This window comes from Ascaphus truei, chromosome 1, assembly GCF_040206685.1.
Source record: "Ascaphus truei isolate aAscTru1 chromosome 1, aAscTru1.hap1, whole genome shotgun sequence".
Classification (NCBI taxonomy): Eukaryota; Metazoa; Chordata; class Amphibia; order Anura; family Ascaphidae; genus Ascaphus; species Ascaphus truei.
Genome location: NC_134483.1, coordinates 549,763,921 through 549,786,861, shown reverse-complemented (window position 1 = coordinate 549,786,861; position 22,941 = coordinate 549,763,921). Strand labels below are relative to the sequence as shown.

The 22,941-nt window shown below is 46.0% G+C and overlaps 1 protein-coding gene across 4 annotated transcripts in view; it reads right to left on the bottom strand.

Moving 5' to 3' along the window:
• LOC142468279 (gastrula zinc finger protein XlCGF66.1-like) overlaps positions 1–22,941 on the bottom strand; it is a 74,083-nt gene that overhangs the window by 10,096 nt on the left and 41,046 nt on the right. The window contains exons 3-7 of one of the 4 annotated variants that reach the window (XM_075574669.1): positions 21,186–21,382; positions 19,245–19,448; positions 18,934–19,054; positions 18,026–18,082; positions 12,923–13,249 (exon numbers count right to left, since the gene is read on the bottom strand). In XM_075574669.1, coding sequence (XP_075430784.1) covers positions 13,125–13,249; positions 18,026–18,082; positions 18,934–19,054; positions 19,245–19,448; positions 21,186–21,287 — 609 coding nt within the window. In that variant the 5' untranslated portion in view covers positions 21,288–21,382 and the 3' untranslated portion in view covers positions 12,923–13,124. Of the gene's footprint in view, positions 1–12,922; positions 13,250–15,559; positions 18,083–18,180; positions 18,276–18,933; positions 19,055–19,244; positions 19,449–21,185; positions 21,383–22,941 lie in introns of those variants that run through there. The other 3 variants (XM_075574679.1, XR_012788616.1, XR_012788615.1) reach the window with 3 other exon arrangements.

Sequence of the window (22,941 nt, the reverse complement as noted above, 5' to 3'; positions counted from 1 at the left end):
TCACGCTTCCTCCTGGGACGTCAACGCGATGACGTCAACACCAACGCACGTTTCGCGCTATGGGGTCCGCGCTTTTTCAAGGTACCTACTCGTCCTTCATCCAACAGCGTGCAGCATGGCACGTGCAGACTCAGGACATCCCGCGCATGCGCAGAGCGCAAAATATATCCCATCATCATCATTACCCTGCTGCACAGCAACCACAGCGTGTCCCTAACAACTCATTCTGCTACCCACAGCAGTCACCATGAAGCGTGCATGCACAGGAAGTCCCGCGCATGTGCAGAACGCAACCTATGTCTGTCAAGTACACGCTACTCCTGTATAATGACCACAGCACATGCGCAGAGTCTCCCTGAGTAAAATAAAGGAACCACAAGCACTGCTGTGTATGGTGTTAGGCTGTATAAGTACCTAATAAAGTGATGTATAAGCTGGGCGTCCCCCATGGGGACCTAGCAAGCTACAGGACAGCCAAAACCTGGCACTTACCAGGGGACACATCACATCTACTCACCCAGGATAAGTGATATGAGTGGAAGTGAAGGGGAAATGGGAGGAGAGTGGCGAGCACACAAGACAGTGTACTCAAAATAGAATTCACTTAGATGCACACCACATACATATAAAATATAACCTTTACTTACATTACATAAAACATATATAACCGATAATGTTAGTGTAGCCAGGTCCCCCCCTTGCACTTACAGCCATTTGCCGGGAACGCGTGCGGTCGCGTTGTTAAGGTCCCGGCGGCTCGAAGTGCAGGGCGCCGCTATTATTGCTCGGCAGAGTTGCGCATGCGCAGAAGACGCGAGCGAGGAGCAGCCAAACGGTAGAGGGCTCACAGTAAGGGACTACATCTCCCATGAGTCTCAGGAGCACCCCACGTGACGCCAGGGAGCCAATAGGGCTGCAGCATCTCCCTGCAAGGGATTAGATACATATCATGGGCTTGTAGTACGCAGTTCAGTTGGTGTCGGGAGCAGCTAAGGGAAGGAGGTAAGGTGCAGGAGTCAGTGACTCTCTGCACTAGGCCAGCAGCCCCTTAGGCCCCAAATAGCCCTAAGTCACTACAGCTGAGTATTGTAGGGCCGGCCCCAGTCAGGGACATTGCCCCTTACTATACAGAAAGTCCAGAATAGACACAGCCGACGCTGCGCGTACAACCAGAGGTTTGGGCCTATACCGCTGCTGCCGTTGCAGAGGCCTCTCGGGTGGGATCGCCCCGGATGGTGGTTTCGGTGTTCTTCTGTCCGCCGATCCTTTTTGAAGTTCCGTTGCAGGCCCAAGCACTGGAGTGCTCGGCAGGTAACTCCGTTCAGCAAGTGCACCAACGTTATTGCTTATTACTGTTACTGGACTAGTGACTGCGCAGTTATAAATGTTTTCTCCCTAAAAGGGTGTGGACAGATTGTGTGGGGTTATGGACACAGGGTGGGATCACCCGGTGTAAGGGAAAGCGTGTTGCCAAACGCAGTATTTAGTGTCCCCTCAAGGGAGGGACACCTGTTAATTGTTGTTAACCATTTTATATGCAGTAAAGCCAGTTCTGTTCTGCCACTGTTCGCTTGATGTGATTATTTCCTGTGAGGGCCTTCTCCCACTCCATTGTGATCCCTCCCAGGTGGAGGCGTTGCACCACGAGATCATAATATATGCATGGTCCCCAGGCTCCGCAGCGGAGACTTAGGTTCCTGAGAGCCACACAGGTTACACAGCACGGTAGTAGCGATAGGATTCACAGGGAATACCCGTTACATTTGGAGGCGCTGCTGAGATAGATACCTGGGGTGCCTAGTAAAATTGTGTATAACTACCCAAGTTGCTCATTATGTTCTCCCCGTCCAGCCCGGAAGTCGACGCGTGGGCCTTCAAAGTCAGCGAACCCTCCAGTCATGTAGCTGTAGGGAACGTTCCATTCACAGCATCCGCGAGCAAAATACGAGATTCACTAGGGATACTGCTGGGTGTTAACACTTTGGAGCGAGCAGGGCCACGAGAATATGACCACACCTTTGAATGGAGTGCCATATTATTTACGGCAGGGCGCGAGATAGATCGGGACCATGTGCCACAGACTTTACAAGGCCCCAAGACCCCGCCCGGAGGCTATTCAGTAGTATTTGCAGCCCTACCTGAAATCAGAGAGATATTCACCTCTAACCGCTCTTCCCCCACTGAACTGGTTGCGGATGAACCCCATATTAGCACATGGCAGACGATAGGTCTCAAGTACCCCTGCCCGTGCTTCTCGCCCACCCCGAGTGACATTTTCCCCAAGTGCATTTGAGGGAGCCACTAGTTGGGCTCAGAGACAATCACCGTCGTCCCCTGTCCCAGATGAACTCTCAACCAATGCTCAAGCCCTTCCAACTGGAAATTTCGGGGCTGACAGTGGTCCCATCCCTGGGGGATTTTCCCCTGAACCTAACTATGCCTCAAATCATTGAAACAATAACTCTCGCTTCTCAACCGCAGCATTGCAGGAAATTAAAGCTCTTTTCCGGGACCCAGCCGACACCTACAGGAGAAGACGGATTTGAAACCTGGAAAGATCATACTGTCCAGATATTAGCTGAATGGTCATGTTCCGAGGCCGTCAAACGGCAACGGCTAGTGGAGAGCCTACGACCCGCAGCTGCGCTACTGGTCCGAACGCAGCGGGAAGTGGAAGGAGAGGTGACGGCCTTGGAGTTAGTAGAAATGCTCACTCAGTCCTTTGTGTGCGAAGATGATGAATATGAGCTGATGGCAAAATTCAAAGCTCTTCGGCAAGGGGAAGGAGAAGACTTGTCCGAGTTCGCCCGCAAGCTCCAGCTGTCTGTAGGAACTCTTCTGTCCAAAAAGATTGTGGTGGCTGCAGAAGTGGACCGTCATAGATACAAGCAGTTACTGAAAGGTTCGCTCCCGCTGGACACAACAGCAATGTTGATTCGGGGTGCCCCCGATTCCATCACTCCACCCAACTATGTGGAGTTAATGCGGTATATCCGGAAGCATGAAGTCCAACTGCATTTTCACACCCGTAAGAAAGGCAAGGACAGCCGCAAGGAGGATACGAAAGAAGCCCCCGTACCTAAAGAAAGGGGGACCAAGAAAGATGTAGAGGCCACTGATATGTCTCGATCACTCCCTCGGTTCTCAGGCCAGGCAAGACCCCATCAGGGCGTACGCTGTTACAACTGTGGGGAAGATGGACATATCTCAAGGTTCTGCTTCAATCCTCGGAAACCCTATACGGTTGGCAAGACCTACATGGTACGGGCACAGCAAGCTCTCACTTCCTCCTCGGCCTTACTCGAGGGGGCCACAGAAGATTCAAGAGAGGCTGTCACAATAGAAAATCCGCCATCAGGCGTTTACTGCCGAGTAGGACCTACTGCCATAATCAGAATCATTGTGGAAGGGATCTATTCTTCAGCATTGATGGATACTGGGTCACAGGTGACCATTATCTATCGGCCATTTTATGATGAACACCTTAGCCAACTTCCCTTGCAGTCCGCCGAAAAGATGACCTTGTGGGGACTGAGCAAGGACGATTACCCCATTGACGGAATAGTGGCGGTCAAGTTAGACATTCTCCAGCTGAACACTAACAAGTCGCATCCCATGTTGGTGGAAGCTCTGGTCTGCCCTGAGGCTCGAGAACACCCAAGAGCCCCCATCATACTGGGCACCAATGCAGTTATAGTACGGTCGGTGATTCGCTCCTTCCTGAAAGAAGCCGGTGAACTACTGTTGGACTCCTTGGACATAGCCCCTAGTCTACGGGAAGAACGTGTGGCATATGAAGAAGTGTATGGCGATATCTCTAATCTAGAGCCAGGGTTACTGAAGATTTCGCCAGGGGGAGTACAGTGTGTGACGGCCCTGATCGCGTACCCCCAACGGTATAAACAGGATCGATATTTTTAGCTAGAGACCCTTCCCGAGGCTGAAGTCCATTGGGGATATCGTATGATACCTGAAGTACGAGAGTGGTCATCGAGAATCCCTAGGAAAATTAAGGTGACCATACAGAACATGTCGCTTCATACGGTGTCACTGAAACGAGGGCAACGGTTGGGTAGAGCGTACCCGGTGGATCCAGTAGACGCTACAGCAACCGTCTATGTCGACTGTGTGAGGAAGGAGACTGAGGACCTAGAATTTGATTTTGGAGAGTCTCCCCTGAGAGAGGAATGGAAAAAGAGGCTATGTGATCAGTTGAGAGAGAGATGAGGAGTGTTTTCTACGAGCGAGATGGATGTGGGATGCAGTAGAAGCGCTCAGCACACCATCCGCCTGAATGATGAGACTCCGTTCTAAGAAAGGTCTCGACGTATAGCACCTCGAGATGTAGACGATGTGCGAGGTATCCTGCACGAAATGGAAGCCTCCGGTATAGTGACCGACTCTCGAAGCCCTTATGCCTCGCCGATTGTGGTGGTCCGTAAGAAGAATGGGTCCGTACGCTTGTGCGTGGACTATAGAACTCTGAATAAATGTACGGTGCCGGACCAATACACGTTACCATGCATAGAAGAGATCCTCAGTGCCTTGTCAGGAAGCCAATGGTTTAGCGTGCTGGACCTTCGGTCGGGGTATTACCAAGTACCCAAGAGCCCAGCTGATCAGGAAAAGACGGCGTTTATCTGTCCATTGGGCTTTTATCAATTCACCCGGATGCCCCAAGGTATCTGTGGCGCCCCCGCTACTTTTCAACGGCTTATGAAGAAGACGATTGGCGACATGTGTCCTCGTGAATGTCTGATATACTTAGACGACATAATTGTGTTCGGGGCCACCCTTGAAGAACACGGGACACGGCTGATGAAGGTATTGGATCGATTGGGTCAAGAAGGATTGAAACTCTCTCTAGACAAGTGTCGGTTCTGTCGAACTTCAGTCACTTATGTGGGACATATCGTATCGGCAGATGGAGTGGCCACTGACCCGGCCAAAGTAGAAGCGGTGGTGAATTGGCCGAGACCTGAGAATGTAATGGAACTGAGGTCCTTTCTCGGGTTTTGCGGGTACTATCGGCGGTTTGTAGAGGGATATTCAAAGCAAGCGGCCGTGCTGAACGACTTGCTGAAAGTATATCCAGAAAAACCCAGCCAGAAGAAGAATACTCCGAGAACACCCTTCGGGGACCGGTGGACACTAGCCTCTGAAGAAGCGTTTACCGGGCTTAAAAAGAGTTTAACGGAAGCTCCAGTCCTGGCTTATGCTGACCCTGAGAAGCCTTAAATCCTGCACGTAGATGCCAGCTTTAATGGACTGGGAGCCGTACTACATCAGAAGTATCCAACTGGGCTGCGACCGGCGGCCTATGCCAGTAGAAGTTTGACCCCCAGTGAAAAGAATTATCCTGTTCATAAGTTGGAGTTTCTTGCTCTCAAATGGGCTATATCTGAAAAGTTACATTACTATCTCTACGGAGTTACCTTCGAGGTCAGAACGGATAACAACCCCCTGACCTATGTACAAACAACCGCCAAATTAGATGCAACCGGTCAGAGATGGATGGCATCTAATCTCGCCACGTACCGTTTTTCTCTAAGATACAAACCGGTACCCCTCAATATAGGTGCCAATGCACTCTCTAGAAGATCGGGGTTAGACGAGATTTCAGAGGACGGCCTTGGGAAGAAATCCCGGGGCCAGGAATGCGAGCCATGTGTTCCACGGCAGCTATTGTAAATAATAGAGTGGCATTCTCAGTGGTAAAGGTCGTGGATTCTTTAGGGTGTCAACCACAAGGCCTTCCAAAGGCTTACTGTCACCCTGATGGCATGGGCATAACTCAAAACGTTATCCTCACTTGGCAGGAGTTGGTAAAAGCACAGACATGTGATCCGACGGCGGCGGCTACCCGAGAAGCACTACGCACAATGATCCCTCCTTAGTGAAACGAGCTCCTTCCACTGAGGTAGGCCTTCTTATGCGAGAATGGGACAAATTCGAGATTGATAACGGGCTCCTTTATCGGCTTGTTCAATTTCACAATCATCCTGATCGTCGACAACTCTTCCTACCCCGGCGACTGCAAGGCCTAGTTTTACGATCACTACATGACGATCATGGACATTTGGGGGTGGATAAGACTCTGGGTTTAGTACGAGACAGGTTCTTGTGGCCCAAAATGAGGGAGTCCATTGAACAACATTGCCGAAATTGTTTACGATGCATTCACAGAAAGACTCTGCCCACTCGTGCTGCCCCAATGAGCCATCTCAAGAGTTCTGGCCCTATGGATGTGGTCTGTATGGACTTTCTGTGTATCGAGCCTGATTCGAAGGGTATAGGGAATGTACTAGTAGTGACAGATCATTGCACGCGATACGCACAAGCTTTGACCACCAAAAATCAGAAGGTTACCACGGTGGCTAAAGTGCTGTGGGAGAAATATTTCGTGCATTATGGCCTGCCCAACAGGATGCATTCGGATCAGGGACGAGACTTTGAGAGCAAGTTGATCAAAGAATTATTGGCTCTGTTGAATATTCAGAAATCAAGGACTACCCCTTATCATCCTGAGGGAGATGCACTCCCGGAAAGATTTAATCGGACATTGCTAGATATGTTGGGCACACTGAAGGATTCCCAAAAGGGGGAGTGGAGCAAGCATGTGGAGGCTTTGGCCCATGCCTACAATTACACTCGGCACGAATCCACCGGCTACACACCATACTTTATGATGTTTGGACGAGAAGCCAGATTGGCAATTGATATTCGCCTGCGGGTATCTACCGATGGGGTACCAAATATGGCTCATTATAAATATGTACAAAGACTTCAGGACAGTCTACACCAGGCTTATCAGTTAGCAGAAAGAGCTACCGCCAGACTGAACGCCAGTAACAAAAGGAGGTACGATCATAAAGTACGGTACAGAGAACTTCAACCGGGAGACGCCGTTCTGCTGCGCAATTTAGGGATCCCTGGCAAGCACAAATTAGCCGATCGCTGGAGAGAGGGACCCTTCCATGTGGAATCCCAAATGCCGGGTCTCCCTGTCTATCGCATACGTGACGCGAATGGCAGGATCAAGGTCTGGCACCGAAATCATCTGTTACCTATCCCACAACTAGGAGAAGTTGAGCCAGAAACATTAGTAGATGACAATGAGAATGAAGAGTCTAATGGGAATTCAGAGACCACAGAGGAACTAATTCAAGACCCTTTGGAGGGAACATCCAACAGAAATTGGTGGGCACCTCTTGAAGGAACCACGGGTAATGAGCCTGCGGTTCAACCGTCATCTGCAAAGACCTCATCACGTAATCAATCGTTAGATCCTAACTCCCCGAGTTTTGTGCCACAAAAAGACAATGCTCAAATACAGAGACAATGTTCAAGTACAGAGAGACTTTCCTCAAACTGATCCGCCTGCTGCCTGAGTCTAGGCCTCAAGCCTACGATGATATCTCTCAAAATGAAGACATCGAGACCGAAACTCACAAAAGTCAGCGAGTGAGATGTCCTCCCATTAGAGTGGCGTATGATTCATTAGGGGCACCTCACTATGAATCTCAGCAGCAAGCTAAAGCCAAGCTAACCTCCGTTATAAATATGTTCACTGAGTTGAGCAATTTGATCTAAAGAGGATAAGTAATATCGCCATTGGTTGTTGAAGTTTTTCATTATCATTCGTTTCATTTCATTTTCATTTCGTTGTGCTATTTTCATTATATAACTTTTGTAAATAGTTATATGGAGTTGTGTCCCAAGCGAGGACGTTGGGATTTTCGCCAGGGGGAGGATGTAGCCAGGGCCCCCCCTTGCACTTACAGCCGTTTGCCGGGAACGCGTGCGGTCGCGTTGTTAAGGTCCCGGCAGCTCGAAGTGCAGGGTGCCGCTATTATTGCTCGGCAGAGTTGCGCATGCGCAGAAGATGCGAGCGAGGAGCAGCCAAACAGTAGAGGGCTCACAGTAAGGGACTACATCTCCCATGAGTCTCAGGAGCACCCCACGTGATGCCAGGGTAGCCATTAGGGCTGCAGCATCTCCCTGCAAGGGATTAGATACATATCGTGGGCTTGTAGTACGCAGTTCAGTTGGTGTCGGGAGCAGCTAAGGGAAGGAGGTAAGGTGCAGGAGTCAGTGACTCTCTGCACTAGGCCAGCAGCCCCTTAGGCCCCAAATAGCCCTAAGTCACTACAGTTGAGTATTGTAGGGCCGGCCCCAGTCAGGGACATTGCCCCTTACTATACAGAAAGTCCAGAATAGACACAGCCGACACTGTGCGTACAACCAGAGGTTTGGGCCTATACCGCTGCTGCCATTGCAGAGGCATCTCGGGTGGGATCGCCCCGGATGGTGGTTTCGGTGTTCTTCTGTCCGCCGATCCTTTTTGAAGTTCCGTTGCAGGCCCAAGCACTGGAGTGTTCGGCAGGTAACTCCGTTCAGCAAGTGCACCAACGTTATTGCTTATTACTGTTACGGGACTAGTGACTGCGCAGTTATATATGTTTTCTCCCTCAAAGGGTGTGGACAGATTGTGTGGGGTTATGGACACGGAGTGGGATCACCCGGTGTAAGGGAAAGCGTGTTGCCAAACGCAGTATTTAGTGTCCCCTCAAGGGAGGGACACCTGTTAATTGTTGTTAACCATTTTATATGCAGTAAAGCCAGTTCTGTTCTGCCACTGTTCGCTTGATGTGATTATTTCCTGTGAGGGCCTTCTCCCACTCCGTTGGGATCCCTCCCAGGTGGAGGCTTTGCACCACGAGATCGTAATATATGCATGGTCCCCAGGCTCTGCAGCGGAGACTTAGGTTCCTGAGAGTCACGCAGGTTACGCAGCATGGCAATAATTTGTTCAATACCTAGGACTTTACTCTGTTACTAATAGGCAGGAGGACTAATCAGCGATTAACGCTTATAGGTCCAGGTACTCGGCAAATATACGTTATCACTTAACACTCTTGCTAAGGGTTTATATCATCAGCGCAACGTGTTTTAATTGTATATATAAGTTTCACTTTTTCACTTTTCACTTTGGTTTTTTCACTATAGCATTGTTAGAAAATTTAAAAATGTTTATTGTGATGTGCACCCCAAATGTACTTCTGTGAATGCTCTTGTGACTCCATCACGTGATCATTCAATTGTTAATTACGCAGCATGGTAGTAGCGATAGGATTCACAGGGAATACCCGTTACATAGGTGTAACCAAAATTAAAATAAATTTGACGACTGTCTGTCATCTGATCTAGATATTTAACCACTTAATAGCACGTTAAACTAATAATCTAGGAGATACAAGGCAGATACAGCAGTGGTATGGGTGAACCACCTAGGATCAGAACCTAATTTGCACCAAAAATACCATATAATGATAGTACCAGGTAAGTGCATATAGTTACAATCATAGGTAGAGAGCTCCCTTAATAAACAGATATGGGTATGGAAAATCCTAATATCAAAACACTGCTCCTAATATGATGGTGATACTAGGTCAGATACACAGTTATTATCATAGGTATAATGTGATCCAGATAAAAACTAGAGGTGTATACAGCAGGAACAGATGAACTCCCTTAACGATCAGGTTCAACTGTGGAAAAGCCTAATATCACGACCCAGCACTGCACCTGAATAACACAGATATCACTGCACGTGTAATGAGCCTTAGGCACCACATATATAAACGCAGGCACAGCAGGTTAGTGCCAGTAGATGAAAACCATAATCAAACTATGAAGATGTAACTGTTGGTCAGCTGCAAATTCGTCAAGTTTAAAATAAAAGACTTCCAGCTAGGAGTCTTACAACATCACTACGTGCCCGACGCACGTTTCCCTCCAGCTATGGAGCTTCCTCAAATGTCCCTGCGGAAATGTGGTCCAAAAATACGGCGCTTAAAATATAAATATATTACATAGATTAAATTTATTAACTCCAAAAAATGTATTTAAAAATATAATATTATAAAAGCATTCATTTCGCATAACTCAGTTAATGAGGGGGAGAGGGGCGAAGTGGTTAGGGAGGGGAGAGAGAGAGAGAGAAAGCATTAATTAGTAGAAATAGTATGAGTCAATTAATAACAGACTTGGAACAGCATATCATACTTAAAAAGTATAAAAATATAAATATATAAAAATTAGTATGAATCAGGTATATGTTAGAACAATAAAGATGGAATAACAGTTACTAAAGGAAAGGTGTGATTTCAAAATCTACATTAAGATTTTGGTTACACCTACATTATCGGTAATATATGTTTTATATAATGTCAATAAAGGTTATATTTTATATGTATGTGGTGTGCATCTAAGTGAATTCTATTTTGAGTACACTCACTTGTGTGCTCGCCACTTTTCCTGATTCACTTCAGTTCACAGTTTTGCACCCATCTGACAATTATCGAATTTTCATTAAATTAGTATGGCCCTTAGTTGATCGCTCCCTATCCCTCTCTTTGTTTTTTGGAAATGGGGGGAAAAGGAGGGCTGTATACAGATTGCTGAAGACTTAATGGCATAGGGGAAGATATCTTTCTTCTTGATTCCTTATCTCTTGGCCGACCCTGTAGCTTGCTAGGTCACACAATCTCCAGACCTGCGTCATCATACGGAGGCATCAACGTCATCACGCCGGTCACATGGGTCACAAGACGAAAAGCAGGGGACACCCGAGCACCTAGAGAGCTGCCGGCGCCAGCTCTCCAATGCAAGTCCAGGGAAACACTGCGGGTTGTGAGACTGCACCACACCACCTTGATTTTACCTTGCTTATTCTAAATGCCTTAGGCTGCGGTCCCAGTGCCTTCTACTGCACTGCGTGAACAAACACCGCCCCTCAATGGGGCTGGGCCCAGTATGCACCTTCGCACGGGATGTGCAGCCGCGCTGTACTACAATTTTTCACAAAGACATTCAAATTGAATTTACAATTTGCGACGAAAGGGGTGGCCACACCCCCGCCGGCGGGTCAGCCAATGAGGGTGAACCAGCTGCGTGAGGTCATGGCCTGCCCCTGGAAACCCCCAACCACGCCCACCTGTTGCAGTCTCCGGCATCTTCTTCCCTTGCCGGGCGCGCGTGCTACAGTGCACACTGGGACCGTGGCCTTATGTTTTCTTGCATCATGTGAGTTCCCTTTTGGCGATTACTCACCTGATCTAATACATTGCTATTACCATCTGCACTATATTGCTATCTTTCTATGTGGCAATTTGTGCATCTCCACCGCTGAGTATTACACCGTGGAGCTCCAGATTATTCATCAGAGTCCAGTTGGGATCCGATGCCTGATTTTCTTTTACTCCAGATTGTGAGTGTGCAGTCTGCCTAAGCTTATTGTTTTTTCACTCTGCTATACGGTGTTGCACTATATTTCTTTTTTGTTTCCTCCGGTTCTTCTCGCTCCCCGATTTCTTTGAAAATTTCTTTCGAAATACCAGGATGGTTGCAGACTAGAATTGGTATATGGCACAGCGACAGTGTTGAGAATATCACTGGTACAAATGTCATGCAAAAAAAAAGAAAAGAGGATGGATGTTTGATCTAGGAAATAAAGTTATTTGGAAAGATTCTAAGGTTAGGAAACTGGTATTAATAGATCCTTCTGAATATGGTCGTGAACATTTTCTGATTGACCATTTTCTCTCAACCAATCAGATTACATAAATTCTGCTATAAATAGACTATTGTCACAGCCCTTTGGCACCCCTGATGAAGTCAGTGTCATAGCTGACGAAACGCGTTGGGCATACGTCATCACGTTAAGCTAGTGAATCAGCTCTTGGAGGATTTCCCCGGCGGTGAAACAGTTAGCTGGTGTGAGGTTCCATCTCTTGTAGTTCCCGTGGCGGAGGTGCTGGGCTGACTACTCATGTCGGCTGCACTAATCAGCGCATCTAAGTATGTGTGATTTACAGGACTTCACGGCACCACTCGGCTCCCTGGAAACTGCTCACCATTCAAGGTACTCCGGTGTGCATCTACTGTGGGCAAGTGGACCTTTTACATATGCATCTGGTCTGCAAAACCTGCTTTCAAGTCTACACAGAGGTCCCCGCTGACGGGCGCGCCACTAGCGATATCCCGAATTAGCGTAGTTTGGGTCTCCCCTCCAGGAGCAGGGGGTTACACAATATCTTACCTTGAAGAGGATTTGCATCCACCCAGTAGCCACCGGAGTGGTCATATACCTTGCACATCCCTCACCACCCCACGGGAGTAATACAGGACTCAGGGGGTTAAATAGAACTCACCTGCAGTGTCAACACCATCTACTAATTCATGAATTAGAACATTTTTCCTCAGAGACTTATCAGCCCCCAAGGCAATGCTCCATCTCTCAAAGTAAGAGATTACAGCTTCATCTGGTTCAACTTTTTATCTCTGTATGAATTTGTACCTTTTATTGCTTGCGGATAGGGTGTCCTTATTTTAATACATTGTTTATTATTTACTCTATATTCGCACTAGGGCATCCCCCTTATACTAGGGACCCCTTGACTGGTTCGGGGACACCTCAAATCGCTATGCCCCTTTCTGGTCTGTGCTGAACCAGGGAATTTGGTGGTGAGTCGCGTAACTTTTCGAGGGAGGATTTTGACCAGAGGTCTGTGCCTATATGCCCCCGGGAATCTGACTTGATTCCCAGATAGATTTTTGGGGTGGCCAGCAACTCTTGGCCACGTCTCTATCTAGACACAATGTGACAACACTTTTACCAAAAAAAAACCCTTTAAACTCATAGCCTGTGAATCTGCACTGGTTAGCACTCCTGGAAAGGTAAAACACACAAATTCACATACATTTTATGTACAACCAATGAGTCCAAAAGCAGACAATCTGAACGCACAAATATGCTTCAGAAGTAACCAGCCGGGCATAATACCTTTATTGATGACCTGGTTACCCCATCACCGTCACAAGGTAGACCTAGAAAAAAAGAACAGAAAACGCACACCCCATAGCGTAAAAAAGTACATTTAATAAATGAAATGGAAGGTAGGGGGAGGGAAACAGGCACACTTACAAAGGTAAGATTTTAAAGCAGCGTTTGTGAGAATATATATATATATATATATATATATATATATATATATATATATATATATACATATAATCTCAGCGCATTTCTACTCCGGAATCGCCGTCCTTAGATGGTAGGCTCACAGCGTGAGTAAGGATCGCCAATCAGCTGGGCAACTTCTTTGGATATAGCGCAATGCAGCCCGAGTCCTGCTGCAGGCCTCGGCTGAAGTCCTTGCGTTTTGTTCCAACTTTTCTAAAGTACCTGTAGATAAGACCACTTTTAGACAACACACAAAATATTCCAGGGTCATTCTGGCCTGAGCCCAAAAATAGATTCAAATTAATAAACCAAAACGTATTTTTTATGATGTAACGTGTAAATCAAATTAACGTTTTGTGTGCCGAAGTGGCAGAATATTGAATATAGATAGAATAATATATAGAATATATAGAATAATTATGCCCCTTTACAAAGCACTAGAAAGACCACACCTTGAATATGGAGTACAATTTTGGGCACCAATTCTAAGAAAAGATATTATGGAACTAGAGAAAGTGCAGAGAAGAGCCACCAAATTAATAAAGGGGATGGACAATCTAATTTATGAGGAGAGGCTAACTAAATTAGATTTATTTACATTAGAAAAGACGCATCTAAGAGGGGATATGATAACTATATACAAATATATTCAGGGACAATACAAGGAGCTTTCAAAAGAACTATTCATCCCACGGGCAGTACTAAGGACTCGGGGCCATCCCTTAAGGTTGGAGGAAAGGAAATTTCACCAGCAACAAAGGAAAGGGTTCTTTACAGTAAGGGCAGTTACAGTGTGGGATTCATTACCCATGGAGACTGTGATGGCAGATACAATAGATTTGTTCAAAAAAAGGTTGGACATCTGTTTAGATGGGAAAGGTATACAGGGATATACCAAATAAGTATATATGGGAAGGATGTTGATCCAGGGATTTATCCGATTGCCAATTCTTGGAGTCAGGAAGGAATTAATTTTTCCCCTTAATGGGGTTTTGTGTTTGCCTTCCTCTGGATCAATAAGTAAGTATAGATATAGAATAAAGTATCTGTTGTCTAAATTTAGCATTGGTTGAACTTGATGGACCTATGTCTTTTTTCAACCTCATCTACTATGTAACTATGTAACTATGATAGGACCGATGACTCTTGGGGTTTTTAATCCTTATTAAATTAATCCTGGTGTCTGCAGCATAATTGGGGTGTAGAGTGACGGTTTTGGGGAGCTAGTGATCATTATTAATGCAGGGAGGTGAGTCAGCTGGATAGCTGGGTGTTATTAACCCCTTACGCACACACACCTTCCAAAATATTGTAGGCCGCAGTCACAAGTTAATATTTAAATGACACAAGCCGTATTGTAATGAATAAAACCACGGACTGAATGATTACTTAATGTTTTACAGCAAAATTAATTTTGATATTTTGCAATAAAAAGGCACATCGTACAGGGGATTTTTTCACGTGTAAAACTGCCAGACTATTTGTTAGGAGACAATGTAATCCAGACTCCCGCATTGCTTTGGGAAATTGTAATTTAATTGGTGCTAGAACACTCGTAATATCACGGAATCGCTAAACACATTCCAATGTGTATTTAAAAATATTTTTTATATAATTTGCTAATTCATAGTATTTGGTAATAAATTAAATTGAATTAGCATTATTTGTATAGGTGTTTCTACAATTGGAGTTTATTTTAATTTTAAGTTGTGGCATAGCTAAACTTTTGCCTGCAAGATGCAAATTGTTTAGTCTTCTTTATAAACCTTTTTAGGATTGATCATTTATCAAAATTGATTTAGCATGAACAATTTCTTGGTACAGTAGTTGACTAAATTGACTATATGGTATATTTTTTTTAACCAGTTTTTATAACGATACCACCAGCCTTCTCAGTTTGAGTACAATATTTGTATTATTAGATCATTCCTGTACTGCAATTTTTTCTCCCATTCACATGAAGGTGTCGTATTATTTCCTGTTAAAATATTTTATAAATAAATAATACATTGAGCGTTACCTCTCGTTTTCAAGTATGTCCTGGGCACAGAGTTAGGCTTTGGTCCCGCTGCGTCCGGCGGCGCGCGGCAGCAGGCCACCAGCTCCTGTCCTCCAGTTTGGAGGTCCCCACTGGCTCCTTCAGACGTGGCTGACTGCGTGCTGTACCGTGTCAGCCGGCCGATACTGCAAGCTTCTGGTGATCAGAAGCGCTGACGCGTCACGTGGTGCAGCAGTCAGCCAATGAGGGAAGGGAGGCGGCTACAGAAGCGGTCAATTGCAGGGGCTGCTCTGGAGCTGAGGGGCTGCTGTGGAGCTGAGGGGCTGCTGTGGGGCTGAGGGGCTGCTGTGGGGCTGAGGGGCTGCTGTGGAGCTGTCGGGCTGCAGCGCTGTGCGATGGTCCTGCCCCCTCACATCATGGCCACGCCCCCACCTGTTTTGGCCACGCCCCTTCCCCCGCGCCGGAAAAAAATCACTGAACCGCAGATCGCGGTGCAGTGAATTGCACACGCCGCCGGCAAGCATGGCGGCCGTGCGGGTGCGTGCAGCGGGGCCTTAGCCTTATGTTGGCAATACAAGGCTATGTTATATGAACAGAGATTATACATTATATTTACCGACATTTCATGTACAATTAGAGACAATAAGTGTTATGATCATATGTAACCATTACAGACAAGATTAAAATGTGAGCCACCTGAAGTCTTAAAAGAATTTAGATTCAAATAAATAAAAGAGAAGAATGTGGAGACACACAACAGTGTCATTTAGTGCAATAGTTTACAATATAAAAAAAACACAAGGTAAAGCAGTAATGCCCTTACAAAATGTCAGATCTTTAACGCTTATATCACCAGTGTCATGTGGCTCCTATGTTGAACCAGGACCCTCCTCCGATCATGCAAGCATGTCTGTCTCGGGATAAAGCATTTCTCACATTCAGAGCATGGAATAGGCTTCCCTTCAGTGTGAATTCTCTGATGCTCAACAAGGTTTGATTTCTCAGTCAACTATTTCCCACATTCAGAGCGAAGAAATGGTTTCTCTCCTGTGTAACTTTTCTGATGCGTAATAAGATGTGAATTTCGGGAAAAATATTTCCCACATTCATTCAGAGCAAACAAAAGTTTCTCTCCCGTGTGAATTCTCTGATGTACAACATGATCTGTGGTGCTGGTAAAACATTGTCCATGTTCAAAGAAAACACTTGTCTTCAATGTTGTGTGAATTCTCATATGCTTATAAAGATAATCCTTCATACCAAAGCTTTTCTTGCACCCATAGCAAGGAAACTGCTTCTCCCCTTTGTGAATTAGTTGGTGAGTAACAAGATTTGAGTTTCTGTATAAACATTTCCCACATTCTGAACAAACAAAAGGTTTCTCTCCTGTGTGACATCTCTGATGTTGAATAAGATTTGGGTTTCTGTTAAAACATTTCCTACATTCAGAGCAAACAAAAGGCTTTTAAGTAAAGCATTTGTGACATTCAGAGCACTTGTGCCGCCTCACTGTGGTGTGTGTTCTTTGGTGAATTGTATAAGCGGTTTCATTAATAAAGATTTTACCACATTCACTGCACTCAAACTTCATTACTGACAAGTTATCCTGGAATTAGGGTCACGTTTTGAGGTATGAATAGCTTCAGTTAGCTTTAACTCATGTCTTCCCTATTCCAAAGCATCACAAGTCCTTAATGTCTTTCTTAACTTTATCGCAGAAGTAGAAAACAATGGGTACTTGTAGGTGTAGTGTGAGTAGAGAGTGCTTCTCTGTCAGAAATGCTTGCGTGAGGTTAGACTACGGTAAGACAGAAAGGCCTTACCAGGGGTGGATGCAGACAGGTCTGTACTCACTGTGATCTTAGGTGGAAAAGGAAGTGAGGGGGAATGTGGGTAGCAGAAATAGTCTTGGGACAGACTACCTGGAAACAAACAAGAGGGGAGGGCAGAACAGCCCATTCTGAGAAGAATCTCAGAGGTTGCTGTAGCAACTCACTGGCTACTTGCTCACAGGCAGAAAGAGCAACATATTGATACATCACACAGGCACGGTGTGTGTGTGCGGAACAAATGCATGCAGCTGAACTTAAGGAGCTGACAAGCAGAAGGGGGGTCAGGCAGAAATGTGATTCTTGTTCCGTGATACAAGTTCTTGTGAGTTTTCTGTGCATTGGTGTTTTCTTTGCCACACTCCTTAATATGAGTAGCTGCATATTCTGTCCCTGTATGTTCTCTGAGAGTATAAATGTGGGAGGCTGTGAGACGTCTTAGTTACATAGTAGATGAGGTTGAAAAAAGACATACGTCCATCAAGTTCATCCTATGCTAAATTTAGACAACAGATACATTATACTATATCTATACTTATTGATCCAGAGGAAGGCAAACAAAAAAAAACCAGAGTCATATCATCCAAAAATAAATTCCTTCCCGACTCCAAGAATTGGCAATCGGATTATTCCCTGGATCAACATCCTTCCCATGTATACTTATTTATTTGGTATATCCCTGTATACCTTTCCTTTCTAAAAAGATGTCCAACCTTTTTTTGAACAAATCTATTGTATCTGCCATCACAGTCTCCATGGGTAATGAATTCCACATTTTAACTGCCCTTACTGTAAAGAACCCTTTCCTTTGTTGCTGGTGAAATCTCCTTTCCTCCAACCTTAAAGGGATGGTCCCGAGTCCTTTGTACTGCCCGTGGGATGTATAGTTATTTTGAAAGCTCCTTGTATTGTCCCCGAATATATTTGTATATAGTTATCATATCCCCTCTTAGACGCCTCTTTTCTAATGTAAATACATCTAATTTAGCTAGCCTCTCCTCATAAGTTAAATTGTCCATCCCTTTTATTAATTGTACTTTACATCACATACAGTTGAATCCTTAGCCATAAGTCTCACAGGTTTTTTCGTTTTTTTGCTTGGTTTAGGTTTCCACCGGCAATATGCTGCATGATCATGTTTAATGACACGGTTATCGTCATTTACACAACCTGGCGAGCAGAGAGGGGTGCGACATCCTGCAGGTGTATTTCTGCGCATGGATTCATCTGTTGGAAAGAAATGCACAGTGACTAAAGAAGTTCATTAATAGCTTAGAGTAATGTTTAGTGAAACATTTAATTTAGTATAAACTACACATCCTTACTTGCAATAGGTATGTACTTCTTTAGATTACTGTCTAAGCCGTTAGACTTACTGTCCAAGTGCGTTAACCTTTTTATATAGCTATTTTCTGCAAACCTATTAAAGAAAAGATTTTGGTAACTGCACTTTTCTTAAATGTCTTTCTGCAACACACAGGGTTAAGTTAGATGAGCTGAAAACATCCGACAGAGGTAAAAGGTACGATGTCTGGTACCGACCGATGTCTGGTACCGACCGATGTCTGGTACCGACCGATGTCTGGTACCGACCGAAGTCTGGTACCGACCGATGTCTGGTACCGACCGAAGTCTGGTACCGACCGAAGTCTGGTACCGACCGAAGTCTGGTACCGACCGAAATCTGGTACCGACCGATGTCTGGTACCGACCGAAGTCTGGTACCGACCGATGTCTGGTACCGACCGATGTCTGGTACCGACCGAAGTCTGGTACCGACCCATGTCTGGTACCGACCCATGTCTGGTACCGACCCATGTCTGGTACCGATGTGGAGGTTAGTGGTGCATTATTTAACAGTGGTATTATTGAAAGCTAAAGGAGATAACACCAGCTGGTGACAGAGTTGAACCTCTGCTTGTCCTGCTCTGTAAATTCTTTCTTGTTCCTGATACAAACTTCACATGAAGTATTTTTTATTAAAAATAGCTAAGAAAACGATGTGTAACTTGAGCTCCTGTTTGCTGGATCCCCACAGGACTGACGTCCCTATTACAATGAGAGGAACCTCCTCTTACCCAGTGTGCTGAGGTTCTGGTGATTCTCCATCACATCCTTGTAAGACTCCCTGTGTCCTTCTAAATACTCCCATTCCTCCATGGAGAAATAGACAGCAACATCGTCACACTTTATAGGCACCTGAAACACAGAGAATCCCCCACTCAGTATCCAGATATAATAACTGGTCCTGTAAGAATCTTTTACTTATGGAAAGCCAGGTGAGCAAGGGAGAGAGGAAAATACAGATACATGGAACAAAGTTTGTACAAGACCAGGCTGAATGAAGACATAAAGATGGTAAAATGTAACAGTGCCCAGCAGCCCTCACCTCTCCGGTCAGCAGGTGAATGATCTTGTTGGTGAGTTCTAGGATCTTCTCAGACATCAGCTTCTTGTCATTGCTTCTCTCATGTATCAGGGAGTTAGTTGGATGATCCATGTCGGGTCTCTGGGTCCTGCAGAATCCTTCTGGCACACAGGGCCTGCTGCTGTCTGTGATACGGTCACCATTCTTCCTCACAACTATATAATCCTACATATTGGGACACAGTAATAAATATCCCTGTGCAGAGCAAGAGACAATCGTGGATATGTGTCATATTCCTGCAGATTTGTTGCTTATCAGTGAGAGGGGCAAATCTCGTGTCACCAGCTCTATCCTCACGTAATCTATTCAGTGGCCTCCCCAACAACTCTGTCTATTGTATCACTGACTTTACTGCACCACACTCACTGACCCCACTGTGCCAATATGAGCACAAAGGTCATGGATTGTACAAACTTCACTGTCCTGGAACAGAAATACCCATTTCAGCCTTCTCTGTTTAACCCCCCCCCCCCCCTTTCCCTTGGCAGCTCTGCCTGCTAGCTGTATTTGGATGTAAGTTTCCCTGCAGTTTCACTCCCAGTGCAGATGGAATGGATACATTATGTTGCCTTTTCCCTCCAGTCTGTCACACCATTGGTTGCCCTGGCAACATCTCCAGTCCTCCTAATTAATGGGCTTTTCCATTCCCCCCTGTCCCTGCTGACAGTTAGTTTAACCTTACCCTATTGCTGTGTCACAAGCAATAACCACTGTCTTTTACTTCCTGACACTGGCAGAGTGAGTTCCCTTCTATGTTACTCCACCCGGCAAGGCCTAATCCTTTTTACCTGCCCCTAATTATAAAGCACCACTATATACCATCCACAAGTGCCTGTATATGAATCATCCTTTCCCAATAAAGTGAAGAAAATATAGCCGGACTTCGTGTGCTTTGGAAAGGGGGCTGAGTTAAAGCTAACTGGAGCTATTCACACATCACACGTGACCCTGGCTTCAGGATATTCACATTACACATAATATGTAATCATTACAGGACTTGTGATATTCTGTGGCAATTACAGAATAATGTAACCGGCACAATACATCCATTTTAGAATATTTAAAATATATGTAGAGAGCCCAGGATCTCTCTTTACACAAACATGTATCTTCCAGAACCCAAGTACATTATATCACATTAAGATCATGGATTGTACAAACATCACATTATAAATAACATGTAATCATTACAGGACTTGAAACATTCGCTGGCGATTGCAGAATAATGTAGCACAGGCACAATACATCTATTTAATAATATATATAATACTAGCTCTGCCCGGCGTAACATATGCCAGTCAAGATCTGCAAGCGGAATGGGACCTTTGGCTGCGACCAAAGCGCCACTGGAGGTCTGCCGCCACTACACCTCACCACCGGGCAAGGTCACCACTGTACAAATGAACTTCGGCAATCCTACGCTTCTAATTCCGCAACCCTAGTCCCGTGACTGCTGCTCCAGCAGGCCTTCTTTAAATGTCCTATGGGACATGTAAAGATGGTGCGGAGGGAGGCTACGTCCTGTTGGTCACGGGACTAGGAGCCACGGGACTAGGAGTATAGGGCGGCCGAAGTTCATTTGACGAATTATACAGCGGCGACCTGCCCGGCAGTGAATTGTAGTGGCGACGGACCGCAACCAAAGGCCCTAGAGATGCTTTACATCCTATTCAGGAGGCTTTACAACTTAGCATTTTCAATTTCAGACATGAATGTCATATTCACAGACGTCTTTGAAGGCTTTGTACGGTATCAAGAAGCCAAAAGGTGGGCTTTGATGCACATTATGTCAATGCATTCTCACTGGTATTGTTATAGATGGAAGCCCCTTTCTGTTTAAACACCCTTTTCTGGTGAAATGAGATGAGTGGTGTCATTATGACATTCCCCAGTAGCTCTCACCTCTCTGGTCAGCAGGTAGATAATCTCCAGGGTGTGATTCAAGATCATCTCAGTCATCAGCCTTTTGTCCTTGTTCATCAGTGAGTTAGTCAGATGCTCCATAATTGGTCCTCTGGTCCGTGTGGAAGCGTCTCACCCCGTGGTGACCTCTGCAGTTACTGATCTATATTGTACTTGTATTTCACTGCAATATCATTCTACACATGGGGAGAGAGAGAGGGATGTATATATCACCCTGCAGTGACAGAAAATGGTAAAATGGGATGTGTCCTTTTCTGTCTGTGCCAACCTGCAGTGGGAGGGACAGATGTGGGGGACTGCGGGACCTGTCTGTGTCACCCTGCAGTGAGAGGGACAGATGTGGGGGACTGTAGGACCTGTCTGTGTCACCCTGCAGTGGGAGGGACAGATGTGGGGGACTGTAGGTCCTGTCTGTGTCACCCTGCAGTGGGAGGGACAGATGTGAGGGACTGCGGGACCTGTCTGTGTCACCCTGCAGTGGGAGGGACAGATGTGGGGGACTGTAGCTCCTGTCTGTGTCACCCTGCAGTGGGAGGGACAGATGTGGGGACTGTGGGTCCTGTCTGTGTCACCCTGCAGTGGGAGGGACAGATGTGGGGGATTGTAGGTCCTGTCTGTGTCACCCTGCAGTGGGAGGGACAGATGTGGGGGACTGTGGGACCTGTCTGTGTCACCCTGCAGTGGGAGGGACAGATGTGAGGGACTGCGGGACCTGTCTGTGTCACCCTGCAGTGGGAGGGACAGATGTGAGGGACTGCGGGACCTGTCTAAGTCACCCTGCAGTGGGAGGGACAGATGTGGGGGACTGTAGGTCCTGTCTGTGTCACCCTGCAGTGGGAGGGACAGATGTGGGGGACGGTAGCTCCCGTCTCCCAGAGAGCACACAGCAATATTAAAGAATCACAAGGCACACACAGTAACAACCCGAGTCTAACCTCCCGAGGGGGTAGCGTCTGAGCAAAAATCACAATATACAGAAGGTAACAAGTTACACAAAATCATGCCGGCTAACACTCAGTCACAACAATAGAGCGATTAAAGGAGCTTAATCTAGGATGGTACAGTACAAAAAATATAACGTACAGTCAGTAACAGCAAATAAAAGGGGAGGGTAGTAGAAATAAAACGTTTCTTTGAAACTTACAAGTAGTTCCACCCGGGGGGCGGGATAAAGGTCTTTGGGATAGTGCAAGAGCAGGGTGACAACTGCACAGACCAACGTCTTCCAAAGTGAGATCACAGCATCTAAATGTTGAGTGAATCTGAAAAAGCTAGTGTGAGGATCGGGCGCAAGCTCCGCTCCAGAGTTTGATTCTGACTTGCTGCAGGCTTTCCTCATCAGCTCCTGCTGTGTGCACTCTGCACACCAACGAATCAACACTCTGGTTTCACTTTTCAGCCTCTGCTGACCAGCAGTTCACCGGTTGGCTGATTCACCCTTTATATGCTCAGTCTTTGCCTCTGCAATTTGGCTGAGCCAACATTTTGTACCGTGTGACGTTGTGCTGGTCGCAAGCACGCTGTTATCCCTTGTCCTGCCTTGCCTTGCTGTGCTTTGTCTTTCCTTGCAGCTCACCTGGACCCTTGCCACGGATTTACCTACTACCCTCCTGTCTCCTACCCTCGACCTCGGCTTGGATACCTACTACGCTAACTTCTACTACCCTCGACCTCAACTACGTGACCCCTACTACTCTCACCTCTCCAACCCTGACCCACGACTTCGCATCTACAT